The 14,670-nt window shown below is 36.6% G+C and overlaps 1 protein-coding gene across 1 annotated transcript in view; it reads right to left on the minus strand.

Annotated features, from left to right (window-relative positions):
* Nucleotides 1-12,324: 12,324 nt before the first annotated feature.
* LOC121315585 (kinesin-like protein KIF3C) overlaps nucleotides 12,325-14,670 on the minus strand; it is a 62,680-nt gene continuing 60,334 nt past the window's right edge. Inside the window, exons 7-8 of the mRNA XM_041249811.1 lie at nucleotides 13,753-13,931; nucleotides 12,325-12,554 (exon numbers count right to left, since the gene is read on the minus strand). Coding sequence (XP_041105745.1) covers nucleotides 12,446-12,554; nucleotides 13,753-13,931 — 288 coding nt within the window. The 3' untranslated portion in view covers nucleotides 12,325-12,445. The remainder of the gene's footprint in view (nucleotides 12,555-13,752; nucleotides 13,932-14,670) is intronic.

Here is a 14,670-nt window from a genome sequence, read left to right on the forward strand (position 1 = left end):
CAGATTAAAATAAATATCACACACAAAAAAGCATACATGTAACAACCATATTAATTTTTATCTATCCTAAGAAGGTACTAATAAATGTACTGAGACTGGCTTTATGTGATCAATACAGATTGTTAACCATAGCAACCACTTTCTCTCATTTCCCAGAGAGACTCGTTCGGTTTTCTACTTGTTTTTCACACTCTGTTTGACAATTTTGCACAACGCATGTTACAAAAATACTCAACTGCACTGAAATATGGCAGTAGAGCTAAACAAAACAAAAAAATGGCTTGTGAACATCATGAGAGCATGAACATGAACAAATATTAACTCAGAAAAAATTAGAGAACCTGCATACAAAATGTACCTCTGCTATGCTGTTATCCAGCCTGGATTATGGACAAAGGTAATCTAACACAATACCACACATAACCGGAAAAGAAACTTCTATGCCAGCAGAGGCGGGCTCCATTTGTAGAACAGACAGACACATCTTGATATCAATCAATTCAGTTAGTTACTGGAGACAGTTTATTATACAATACAAAAATCACTAAAGAAATTTGCACCGCAGCAAATTTTGTGCAAGGCATGCATTTATTTTTATACTTGCTTCTTTTGCTTTGGACTTGCTGTGCCATGTTCAATCCTTGTGTTGTTGTTTATAGGAAACAGGACAGTGGGTACACAATTATTAACCCACCTGGTGCAGGTGGCTTTCACTTTGACCTCCTACTAGCAGTATGGCTGTTCAGGTTTATTTTTCAACAGAATGATTGCTCCAAAATGGCCAAATGAATCTCTGAGTTTGCAGTCCTGCAAATTGACTATGTGGTCCCCAGCAATGAGATCTTGATTTCATCAATATGGATTGCACTGAAAATTAAAAGATTATAGAGGCAACAAGAGAGGAAAAAGCTTTATATCTCCCTACAAATTCCATCTTATACCTGCAAAGCAGATTTCAATTGAGATAGACTTCTCAGGGACAACAATACCATCAGTATACATGCTGTGGTCTTTGTATGTGGGATAGACCTGAGTTAAACTTGGGCAAGAAGCTAGTTACATTCTGCCACAGTTATAATTTGTGTCAGACATAGTGGCAAGGCATCTTATGTGTCCATCTTATTTTCCCCACTCTCCCACTGCTACTAATTCAAGTCCAAGCCCACCAAGGCACAAATAATAGCCTGCATTAAAACCACAGAAATTCACAGAAAACATTGCTGCCTTCAAATGTACATGTGTGTAGCAGTGTATGAGAACACACATATAGTATATTTAAATGTTTACTAAAAAGAATAGTCAGTTTTTAATTTAAAAACAAAACAGATAAAAACCTTTGTGTTAAAGTCTATAATGGCTATGCAAATCTTCTTTAAAAAAAAATTCAAAATTCATGTAGGACATTGTTCTACTATAATACTTCTAACTTTAAAATAATTGCAGCTAATATATAATTTGACTACTAGTTGTTCTATACTACTCATAATGTGCTAAAAGTCTTGTATTATTGTACCAATAAATCCATATTAATTTGTTTTTTATAACCATGATCCTAAAAGACACCTCCTACAAATTCCAGTCAGTTTGACCAAACACCACACAGATGAGGGGAGTGCTGTCTATTTTTTAGAAGTGAAAGAACATAATATAAGAAAAGGCCATTTGGCCGACAAGAATCTTCCCTTGTTAGCACACTGCTAAGGTAATCTAATTTAAAAGGACAGCATCTAGTCATTTTTTAAACATTACCAGTGTTTTAAGTGCTGTGGCATCTGGTAGGCTATTCGATGCATTTATAACCCTGTGCGTAAAAAAGATTCCACAATACCTAATGTTTTAAACTTACTTTTACTCAGCTTCTGTTTATGCCCTCTTGTTCTACTCTATGTGGTAAAATTGAAGTAATGTCTTGGGTTAAGTTTACCTATACTATTTATGGTCTTATAGCCTTCAATCAAGTCCCCTCTTTTCCATCTGTTTTCTAGGCTGAAAAGATTTTCTGTCCGTCATCTTTCAGGTTCAGCGCCTCAGCCTGCTGTTGTTGAGAGCTGTAATTCCACACAGCTTCTATTTATTAAATTCATTGAAGGAAACACTATAGAAAAAAAAAAAAAAACATGTATTCAAATAACAGTTAAAGTCGTGAGACCCTTGACTACACATGCATTTAAACCAATTAAAAGTCTGACAGAGTCTCATAGTTTGTAGCTTTTTGTTATAAATTCTCGTTTATTTTTGTCAGTGTGTAATGCAAAAAAAAGAAAAAATATCCTCTTTAATTCCTCCTTTTTTTATAATTAAAATTTTTTTTTTTTTTTTTCTGTAAATTACTTACTTCTTGGCCTAAAACAGATGGGCAGCACCCCAACCTTAATTTATTTATTTATTTATTTATTTATTTATTTTTTCAAATTTTAATTTATTTTTAAATGTTCCATTATGTGTTTAATTTAGATGTTTGTGGACTATGTCTTATAGGTGTTTTTGTTGCAGTGCAGAAGCCATATTTTTAGATTTGAAAGGAGGAGTGAAAATAAAGTAAAAATGTTGACCTATTCTCAAAATCCCTTCCAGGTGGCTTATCTAAATGTAGACAATTGACCAAAATTAAACGTATTTTAATGATCAGGCTCCGGAGGGTGTGATGTGTGTGTTTACAGATGTCCTCTAGGTGGCATATATGTCACAAAAATGAAAAAAATATGAAAACCCTGTTTCTGAACCACCTGATTAAGTTTTTGTTTTGTTTCTTTGTCTCCACAATAATGTCTTTATTTTAAACTACCCTATATGGTTTCATTTTTCAGCGTGTCAATGCATTTTCACAATATCACTCGTCGATCTATGTTGTTTCTTTCTAGTTTTGTATAATTGTAACATTTTTGTAACATTATTGTCCTTTGGGTTCTCTTGTTAAGATTTCCAATTGTATCATCAAATGTTCAAGGGTGCTTTCAGTCAGTAAACTGCAAAATATAAATAAACAAGATAAACACCCTACAGTGAACTTTATTTTGGGCTGTGGAGATACATGGTTCTCAATCCGTTTGTAGGTATTGATGGAGAAATCCTTCAACTGGCAACAGTGGTTACAAGCCTGGCTCCATGAATACAAAAATGGACTCCACTGTATATTTATTGTTACATCACAACAAGTAAACTGCTGCTTTTCTTTGTTGGTGTAGCATAATGTATTCCAGTCTAGCTGGGAGAAGTGCAGCCCTGCTGTGAGAAATCAATTTACAGCTTTTAATGAGATGGTAGTCCCAGCGATGGCAATGTTTGCGATTAAACATTGCCTTAGTTAACAAGCATCATCATGTCTGTGGAATATGATATAAGCTAATTACAGCATTCATGGAAGCCACCATTAAATTAGGTTGAACTTTGAGGGAATCCTTTGTATTGCTATGCTTTAGTCCTACCCCAGTTGTAAAATTAGTTGGAAGGAAACCTCCATGAAATAAGCCTTGTACCTTACATTGAACACACAGTGCAACACAGATTTATATACAACCTTTCAGAAAGGACCCTTGAGGGTACAAATTACTGTTGTATAATTACAATTCCATTGTTTTTAATGAACTGTATCAAACGTATAACAGAAGATACATTAATATCCTTATACAAACAAAGACATTATAGTTGTGGATGGGTTACAGAAAAAAAAAAACTGTAATAGCAGTAAGGGAGGTTGTTGAGTTTATGTTGTTAGAATATTAGTTTTAGAATTTGACAAAACAGATCACAAATTATATTTGCTAGAAACATATTCATTTTGATGTGAACTAGAATAAGGAAGCTGCACTGCTGCTGAACCTAATTTTGGACAAAGATTTTAAATCTTTTTTATTTTAAATCAAGATTATATTTTAAAAGATGTAGCGCAGAATCAAAAAAATAAAGCAACTGGTAATATCATAAATAATGTAATTGATATGTAATGACCCAGTAATGGAAGTTCAGTTGCAGTACATGTTAGTACACAGGCAGTAGTTGTACAATAGCAGTGCTTGTGTGTATCCGGTATTAGACCGCTATTGCAGTTTTTTTGACATACTTTAGGGGAACATTTTAAAAGTATTAACTGTTAATGAATATTACTAAAATGTGCCTTGTTTGTTTATGGTTAGTTAAAATACTATATAGTAACCTATCTATAACTGCTAAACTGTTCAGTAAAATTTGAGCACCCCTTCTTCGTGGTTATCAACTCCAAATCAATCATATCATAGAAGCGTGATTACATTTGTTTAAAAGCAGCTTTAAAAATTTGGCTGTGCTATTGTTTAACACATTAGATCAGATTTCATTTTATATTGTATAAGTTTATCACTAGGTTAAAAACAACAACTACGAACAACCTTAGTTAACATGTTAGTAAACTAGTTGTTGACTGTTAATAAGCATCTAAAATAAAACGTGATCCAATTTGTGCATCTGTTGAAGATATACAGTATGTTGAGTATGTTAATTAAGATTTATATTGGTAGTTTTGTGTCGTCCCCCCCCCCCCCAAAAAAAAAGACCAAAGAAAGACATGAAAAATGCTGTAATATCTTATAAAATGTTAATAAAAAGCAACATCATACTGTATGCATTTATGAAGGTTGGTACTTATGCCTGTGTTACAGATCTCAGCTATAAATGCATTTCTGCAAAAACAAACACTCTGTTTCTGAAAAAAAAGATTTTGCTTTTGCTTTTTTCCCCCTTTGTTCACTTTTGTTTCGCTTTCCTGAGCTTCAGTGGAGTTTGCTGCAGATGGCTTTCCTATTCTGCAGCACGTCCGGTGGGATGTGATTTGAATGGAGAGAGCTTCTTGAAACCAGCATTACAAACCTCCTCCTTGTCAAGCTCTTGAATGTGAGAGCAGTGCACAGTTTAAAAGCTGAGTAGCTAAACCTGGCAAAGTCAAGACCTTTTGATACAGATCTGCACTGCTACACAGAGCTCAGCATTGCATTGTTTATCCATCAGGTTAAAGAACATTGCCACATTGTTGAACATGTGAGTACTATTGGAGTAACATGTTTTCTGTTAATATCCTGACACTTCTAGGTGATCATTGCCTTCCCTAAGTCATGTTTGCATTCCATTGTTTGAATCTGGTGGCCTGGCCACATAGGCCATACACAGCAGCAGACATTCTATGTTTCTGTTTGGTCACCAAACACGGCAGTACGATTTTGGTAAGTTTGGAAAATTATGTCATTATATCAAATTTTTTTGTGAAACGTTTTCATTTGTGTTATAACTTGTTTATAAATATAACTTAAAACAATCTTTTTCCAAAAGACCAGTTGTTATTCTTTTCCTGATAACGTAAACACTGATGTTACCATATGGTCACACTACAGTAGGTTTTGGAGGGATCAGAACATTATTAGTGCTTTTTTTTATTGTCTACGACCTCACTGATGGCTCTCTAGGAAGTTGGTTGTGCAGGAGGCTGAAGAGGAAGATGCACAAGAGGTCTATCTAGAACCACCTGATCCAGCTGTTCAATCGGACGAGGACTTGTCTTGTGATGACGAGGGAGGTTTGGTGGACAACCTAAGTGGTAGGCAGCTGAGATCCAGAGCAGTTCTTGACAGTCGGGAGCACCTAGGACAGGGGTGTCCAATCCCGCTCCTGGAGGGCTGTAGGTGGTTTTTGTTCCAACTGTACCCTAAATTACTTAATTGGGCCAATTAAGTGCTTGTTAGAAGCTTGATTGGTCCAATCAATTAATTTAGGGTACAGTTGGTACAAAAACCAGGAGAAACACCGGCCCTCCAGGACTGATTGGAGACCCATGGTCTAAGAGATGAGGGCCTCAATGAAACAAAAAATGATGTTCCTGAGCTGCAGCCAAAAAGGACAAAGAAAATACCCCAAAAGAACCACCTGGATACAGCGATACATTCTTTCCTATAGCAAATTACTCTGCTTTCTGCAAAATGTCTAGGTATCAATCTTTGAATCCATCTTTGACAATAAGGTTTTGAACTTTCTGAAGGAGGAATGTACTTGATATGTGCTATTTTTTTTAACTATCCAGAACCCCAAATCAGCATTTCTGAAATTAAGGTTTTCATTGCAATCCACCTTCTTAGTGGTTATAACTTCGTGTACTGGGAGTGGGGGTGATGTGCAGAATCAGCTGGATTACACAGCCATGAGGAGGGAGCGTTTGGTCCAGATCATGAGGAGGTTATCCACTGGGCACACAACACCAAAATGGATCCTAAGGACAAGATGTGGAAGCTCAGACCATTCATGGAACTGTTGAAGAAGAGATTTATTTCTCACTTCAAGCCTGTGCAACATGATGACCTACTAGGATTGCCATATTAATAATCATTGTCACTAATAAAATGCTAGACAGCCTAATTAAGAATCCACCATAACAGACAAAATGCACCATAGATTTCTATCTGGTTACCAACACTGCTTATCGCATACCCTCTGACTTGGACTGGTGCTGGTGCTTTGCCACTTTCAGTGCTGGTGAAGGTTGTTTACTACATGTTAATAAATGCTCAGCAAAGTGCCACAGAGATCATTCAAGCTGACACCTCTGAACTGAGTCACAAATAGGACAACTGCTATTGACCAGAGAGCTGGTTGTCAATCACTTGGAAAGAACTTGTTTCTCTCACTTACATACGAATGCAGTGCTGGAAGGTTAAATGCAACAGATAACCTTTGAAAGGAATGGATACACGTGCCACCAATCTGGAGATTGTTCAGCTAATTCAGTATATTAATTATTTCCTAATCATTTTTTTTCCCCTTGTTATTTTATGGTGTTTTTTTTCTTCACAATTTAGTTATGCGTACCATTCCAATGGTAAAATAGCACCAACGTATGTGATAAATCACAATAAGTTCAAAAAGAAGTCCTGCATCTCACCACATAACCGAATTTGAAGAGCAGCTTTTTCATACTGCAACACACAGGAAAAAGAAGACATTCTGTGATGGAGTTTCGTTCTAGATATAAGAAGAAAAACTGTAAAACTCATTATATTGCATGCAAATTGGTGCTGCTTATGATTTGCCTAGGATATGAGTGATAGTAAAAAAAATAGTGCTTGTTGTGCTTTTTTACATTGCACAGGTATGATCTGGACATGTAGATGGCTCTTTAAAGACAGTATGGTGGTGGATAAGACATCACTGATGGAACATGTTGATTCTGCTTTAATTTTGGAGAGATTTTAATTAATTTAGAAAATAATCAAACTTAATGTAAATAAATAATTGAACAAAAACATTTTTAAGCATATTTCTTTTATTGGTAATTTTCTATTTTTAATAGTGCTCGATTAATATTTCAATTTCCAGCAGGAATTTACAGTGCAGCAGAATTCCATAGCATGTTAAATAATAGCTAGAAAAAAAAAAGAATGAAAAGAGAAGGAAGGTATAGTAAGGACAAGGCCTGACCGCCACACAATGAAATCAATTCGATTCAGAACACATCGCTATGGAAACAGGCACAGAAATTTGGTCCTCTTCAAGGCCCTAACCTTTTCCTGCTCAAAATCTAAATTACAGATGGTTTTTCTTTTGTTCCCAATACAGTCTTCTCACACAATTGTGTCAAACACAGCAGACCGCCTCAACGGGGCACACATATAAGACAAGGAATTAAAACATACAGTATAATTGCACACAGAAATACTGAAACCCTTCTATTATACAACACGTTTGGGTGGTGGCGTTTTTCTTTCCCCAGGTCAGAAATATATTTCTAAGCATTATATCAGAAGCACCTTCAGTGTTTACAAGTGTTTATATTGGTTTGTGCGAGCAAGACATTTAGAAGGCTAGTTATACTGAGACGTGCGGAATTAGAAATGCGCATGAGCAATGGCCTTTTCTCCCAGCTTACTAAAGGCAAAAGATAACTGTCAGTTAACTCAGTTCAATAATAAACACTTATTAAAATAAAGGAATGGAAGTATGGAAAATCAGTAAGTTTTACAAAAATAGCACAATTCATCTGACATGGCACTGCTCAATTTACACCAAATGAATGTGATAATGATCAGGAATGACATGATCAAGATTACAGTTGTCTAAGGGAAATTACATCATTATATAATTTCCCTGCATAGTTGTGCATATGCAACTACACTACTGTATTTGTTTTATTTATGTTTACATCTTCACAGTTAATAATAATAATAATAATAATAATAATAATAATAATAATAATAATAATAATAATAATAATAATAAATATGTATGGCATGTTGGACATACATATAGTACATGAAAGTTATCTAATCAGCACATACATTTTTTTCTAATTCATTAGCTTCCATCCTCAGCTATATCCCTTACCATTTTGATGGAAATGCTCAAGCAAACCCCTACATGTTCCTTGGTAGGCATAATTTAACCAAGGATGAATGAATGTGAGGCATGAAACGACAAACCAGTGGGGAATCAGATTGGATCCCATGTTTGTGACTTGAACTCCCTCTTGCTTTTATAATTAATTCATGTTTTTCTTTCAACAATTACTGGAGTCAATTAATGTAGTAATAGATGCTGACTTATGAGGCAGAATAGCCACACACCATTGTCCAGTGCAGACTCTGGTAGAAGATTAGCTGTAATGTGAAACAGTGTCAATAAACAACATACATTATTTAGTGAGAGGCTTACTGTGCACGTTTCTGCCCTCACTGACATTCTCTTAACCTCCCCTTTATTAACTAATGTAACCCTAAGCCTGTCTGTCCTATCTTCAGCCAAACTCTGAACTGTTGGAGTGTAGGCTTTCTCATTTTACCCAGATCAAATGAAACCGGGTTGCACAGAAGTATAGTGCTTCTTCAATGTTATGCTGGGAACCTGTATGCTTGTGACTCTTCCTTCCTGATAAATGCCATTTGCAAAGACCAATCTCATAATAAGAGGTATGATGTATAAGGGTCGATTTTTAGCAAACTAAACAGTGGCAGATCTTAAAAATGCCACCTAAATATGATAATTACTCTAATTTAGTGATGTTAAAAGGGGGAGCAATAAATGAACCTTGGGGAGAAAATAAATATACTGTAGCTGCTGCTATTTCATTAAAATTAATTTCATGGCCTTGAGCCTCTGGAATGCTGTGTTTCAAATAAGGAGCGCTGTAATCACTGGTTACATTTTGAAACATTGAGGTTCTGCTTTGTCACCACTGCAACACCTGAAAGAAACCAAGGGCCCAGTTAAATTAACATTTTACCATGGCGTGGAAACTTTGAGGAAGCTTTAAGTTCATGGAATTCATGTAAAAAGCAATGATTGAATTATTATATAAGGGATATCAATTAATATGTTTTGCATGGACACATAAAGATGGTAAGGTCCCTGAATTTCATAAGCTTTTTCTTTTTTTTTTTCAATGATTGTTTTTTCGTGGAAAGCCAAAAGTCAGCTGGTCTGCAAAACAATGACAACAAATACTTGATTGAGGAAACTGGTGTAATACACCCCCCGCCCCAAAAACCATTCAATATAGTACATATATTATGTACTACAGTAACTACAGTAACTACAGTAACTCCTAACTCCAGTAAATCAATAGCAATCTGAGTTGAACTCAACTAAAGCATGCATGTTTAGGTGGGCTGTGTTATATTTCTTCATGACAATCCCCCATCCTACACTTCATGCTAAAGACATAGTCAGCTTATCTTTTAGTCATTTCATGTGTTTGCCTGGGATCCAGCCAAGAATAAACTTCTACTCTAAGGATTGAATTAAAATGCCATGAAATAACTCATGAAAACCCATCTGCTTCTTCTCAGTCAAGTAAGAAAAGTTTCATTGAGCAATCATTCCAAATCGATTCATGGAAATTTAAAAGGTAAAATCAGAAATCACTAGGAAAATTCACAGCTCACTATTGAATGACATATTGAGACCATGAATTATCGGTGACTTTTTACATATCAACATCCCAGTAACGGCTTAGAAGGAGCCTGGTTATTTTTCCAAATCAGAGCCCAAGCTGTGAATGTGTCTGGCTGGATGTAGATGGTTGTTTTTCTTCGTTTTATTTCTTCACTTATTACTGAACACTACTGAAATTGACTTTTCTCTCCTCCAACTTGCTGAATGCCATGTTGTTTGTCTTCCTCGAGTGTACTGACAGATCCACATAATGATGAAAATCATGAAAAAGGCCCCTGGCTCTATTTGGCTCAAAGACAGATTCAAATGTGTTGCGAGGCTGGAGTTTCACAGTTTAGTTCTCACTCGGCTGGACAAATAGCATTGCGAAAACGGGTATAATGTACTCACGCAAGTGTTTTAAGACAGAGGAATGATATTAAACATACTATGTACATGTCATATACACAAGATCGAAGGAATTCCACAACTATTCTCACATTATCTTTCATCTCACATAACCAATAGGCCCTACCACAGTACATAGTGTCCAGTGTTTCTTAGGTAATTAAATAAACAAAAGTTAAATATCCTTTTTGAGGTTATTTCAAAGCTATATCATTGCAACATCATTATTTTCTATATACAATTTCTATATATACACTGAAATAAAATTGTACAGAACATAGCTTACAAAAACAGTTAAACAGACTTGATACCTTTCACCTTATAAAACAGTTTCTAGCCTTTTAACCTGACCAGAGGTATTAGCAAGAAGGGAAAAAAAAGATGCACATTAATAATACTGTTACAGTTAGTGGACACGTTTGTCATCAAGTGTCATTTCGGGAATATGTAGGATTGGAAATTAACAGGATCTGATTTTCTTATTTTATAGCATAATTTTACACATACTGTTGGTAAACTACACTACTTTGTCATGCACCCTTGAACAGTACATCCCCCGCCTCTAAGTTTGTGCAGACTAGCTCTCATTTTTAAACTAACCTCCGTTCACAAAGGTAGTCGTGACAGATGATAAGGTTTATACTTTGCTGTCTTGTGCGATTTAAAAAAAAAGGGACTAAAGTTGTCTTTCTAAAAGAGCTACTCAATGTGGAAACCAAAACAATACTGACAATAATAATTTGCCGTTGTTTCCTATATGGATATGAATACGAGTTGGAAGAAGGCAATTCCTTTAATACGGTAAGTGTGGATTTCATCAGGATTTGAAGATTACTTCTTTGTAATTCTAACAACCTATTGTAAAGGGTTAACAAATAAAAAAATATAGAATTTTCCACTCGTTTGAATGATTTGGGTTTTGTTCTTTAGGTTGAAGGTATACAATCTACAGCTACGCAGAATAGCTACAGCTACGCAGAACAGCTACAGCTACGCAGAATAGCTATAGCTACGCAGAACAGCTACAGCTTCGCAGAACAGCTATAGCTACGCAGAACAGCTACAGCTACGCAGAACAGCTACAGCTACGCAGAATAGCTACAGCTTCGCACAATAGCTACAGCTACGCACAATAGCTACAGCTACGCAGAACAGCTACAGCTACGCAGAACAGCTACAGCTACGCAGAACAGCTACAGCTACGCAGAACAGCTATAGCTACGCAGAATAGCTACAGCTACGCAGAATAGCTACAGCTACGCAGAATAGCTACATACGCAGAACAGCTACAGCTACGCAGAACAGCTACAGCTATGCAGAACAGCTACAGATCAGCAAAATATCATCCCAGCTGTAAACTGGACATCCGACTGTTTTAATCCTCATCGATCAAATCAACATTATTTAAGCATCGTAAGCACGTGGACACTGTGCAGAGTTGCTGCCCTGCATGCGTCTGTAAGATGACACGCTGGAGGCAGGCCACAGGCTTATCTTTGAAAGCTTAAGTTTCATCCCTTTCACCAAATGGGTTTTACTTCAAATGAGCTTTGGGCAATTTATATATAATGAATTGCAAAATTCAGCGGTTCCTTCTGCACTAAAGAAATTACATTAATTCAGTATATTTTACCTCAGACGTTGTGCTATTTACGATGCTTGTCTCATATTGAAATAAAAAATACACAATGCGTTGATAAGCTTTCAAGTCATTTCAGGTTAGTGCTGCTTTTCTCAAGGAAAAGCAGAGCGATTCTCCTACTATCAACAGCAGCCCTTGCTAATAGGCTTGCATTGTTAAAACAGGGTGAGCTGAGCTGATGTGCCGTGTTTGACATGCTTCTGTACACTGTGAGAGCCTTCAATGAAGCACTACCATGTGATTAGCAGTAAAGTTAAGGATGTATTGTGCAGGTGCACAGTGGAGCTTCAACGGCCTCTGGCTCATGTCAGAAACCTTCCTGATTTTTTTTTTTCATTTTCTTGCTTATAGAAGTAGTCCAGTGCTTCTTAGTAATAAGTATTCCATAAAGTTTGCTCTTTTCAAAAAAAAAAAAAAAAAAAAGAAAGCAAGCTTATGCAGATGCTGATTCAAAAGGAAGCTGGTGGCCCCTGGACTAAACTGGGCTCTTCACTTTGGATGCCAGGGTGCATCTCATTGATGTGAGGATGCTGAGGGCCCTTGTGAACGAGGGATATGCTGGGATCCAGAAGCCAGTGAGAAGCTTGAAGACGAGGAAGAAACTAACCTTGGTGGTCGGCACCTAGAAAATAAAAAGGGAATTAAAGAAGCCACCTCCCTCTAATTTACACATGTTCAGCATCCTATCCATATACTCACTGCAAAATCAATTTACTAACCGCATTTGAATGGTACTTCAACTACAACCCACATGTATAAAGTGAATAATGACAACCCTGCAGCCACTTAGCCATTTAACTCCTGCAGACACAAGAAAGTTCCAAAAGAACATGATACATGAATGAGCAGCATCCCATATCAGACTCTAGCCAATATTCTAACATTGGTCAGCTTGTTACAGTACAAATGTGACCAATTCTGGGAAAAAAAAGTACGGGGAAGGGATTCTACTTGGTTTGCACTCTGCATTCCTGCTTTTTAGAAGTACCGGTACCTTATTGAAATATTTTACTAAATGAGCAGTTGCCAGCAACCAGGCCCATGCTAAACCCAATTAAGCACTTGATAAATAAAACATTTAAGCAATCAACTGAAGGCCTGCAGACTCAGGTGAGACTAAATCTCCCATAACATTGTGGCTCTTCAGAGAAGACCTAGAAAGAGACGGATTGTTCAGACTGGTGGCTCCTGATAATTATATAAGGACCAGTCTACAAGGTAGATGTAAAAGCTCGGACTGGGAGAATGACAAGTGAATCTCGTCCCCCTACTTTGATTGGGTTTTATCAAAACAGGTAACATATTACAATCATATGGAAACCAATACAATATATTTTGCAGAGAAACGTTTTCTGAAATGCTTTTGCATGGACAGAACCTCAATCCATAACTAACTGCATTCATTTGCAATTCAAAATTTCTATTTCCATTTTAAGATTATCTGCCTGGGACTCAAACCAAGATAAACAATAAGTAATATACCACAGTGCCAATCCAGAGCTCTCACAATGTGTATCCAAATCCATAATTCTTCTACAAACAACTTCCTCTGCAGATAAGTATTAATTGGATGCAGCCCTAGGTGCTGTATTTGTTCCACTTCATTAGGGGAGTCAGTGCTTCAACCTCCTCACCTCTCAATGGCAGTGGCTACAATGACCAACGTGTCAATCGAGATACTCCTGGTAACATTACAATCATATGAAAACCAAAACAATATATTTAGCAGAGAAATGTTTCCTGAAATGTCTAGATAGATCCACAATCGATAACTAAATTTCTGAGCATGCTCAACGATGGTTGAGCTTCACTCTACTCACCATGACCTTGATTTCTTGACCCTGGAGGCGGCTGCATGCTCCCTGTATGCAGAGTTATTGAGCATCAGATCCCTGCCAAAACGAAGGGCCAGGTCGTGCTCTGGCTGAGCTCGGGGGAACTCCAGTTCAAATAAAGTGGGAGGAGTCATATCCAACTCCAGGAACATGATGTTCTCAGCCTACAATAAAGAGAGTTCAGTCAAACAAGGAGAAACTAATCTTATGGGTCAGAATGTGTATTTTCTCCATTGGCTCTAATAATCTTGCAGTCCTCTATTTTGCTCATAAGAAAATTCTAAAAGGATATGTGAAATAATCTGAAAAGTATTTGGTTTAATTTTTTAGAATCATCCAATTGCTTTGCTTGGTTGTTAACTACCAGATTCGAGGTGCCAAAGCAGATTCGAAAAGTAAAACAGCCTCCTGATAGAGTGGTAGTGACATCTTTTCACGTTGATTTTTTTATGGAAATTAAATGACATAATTATTTAATCACGTAACTAAGTACCCGTCAGGACAATATAACGTATTGGAAACCTTCATTCATTTTCAATTCGAATTTTCTATTTCCATTTTTAGATTATCTGCCTGGGACTCAAACCAAGATAAACAATAAGTAATATAACACAGTGCCAAATCAGAGCTCTCAAAATGTGTATCCAAAACCATAATTCTTCTACAAACAACTTCCTCTGCAGATAAGTACTAATGGGATGCAGCCCTAGATGCTGTATTTGTTCCACTTCGTTAGGGGAGTCAGTGCTTCAACCTTCTCATCCCTCAATGGCAGTGGCTACAATGACCAACGTGTCAATCGAGATGCTCCTGCAATGGCAGTGGCTACAATGACCAATGATGGTCCTAAATATTTAAATGCCCACCTGAAACACAGTAAATGCTAAACTGTAGAATATTTTT

Source organism: Polyodon spathula, chromosome 5, assembly GCF_017654505.1.
Source record: "Polyodon spathula isolate WHYD16114869_AA chromosome 5, ASM1765450v1, whole genome shotgun sequence".
Taxonomy (NCBI): domain Eukaryota; kingdom Metazoa; phylum Chordata; class Actinopteri; order Acipenseriformes; family Polyodontidae; genus Polyodon; species Polyodon spathula.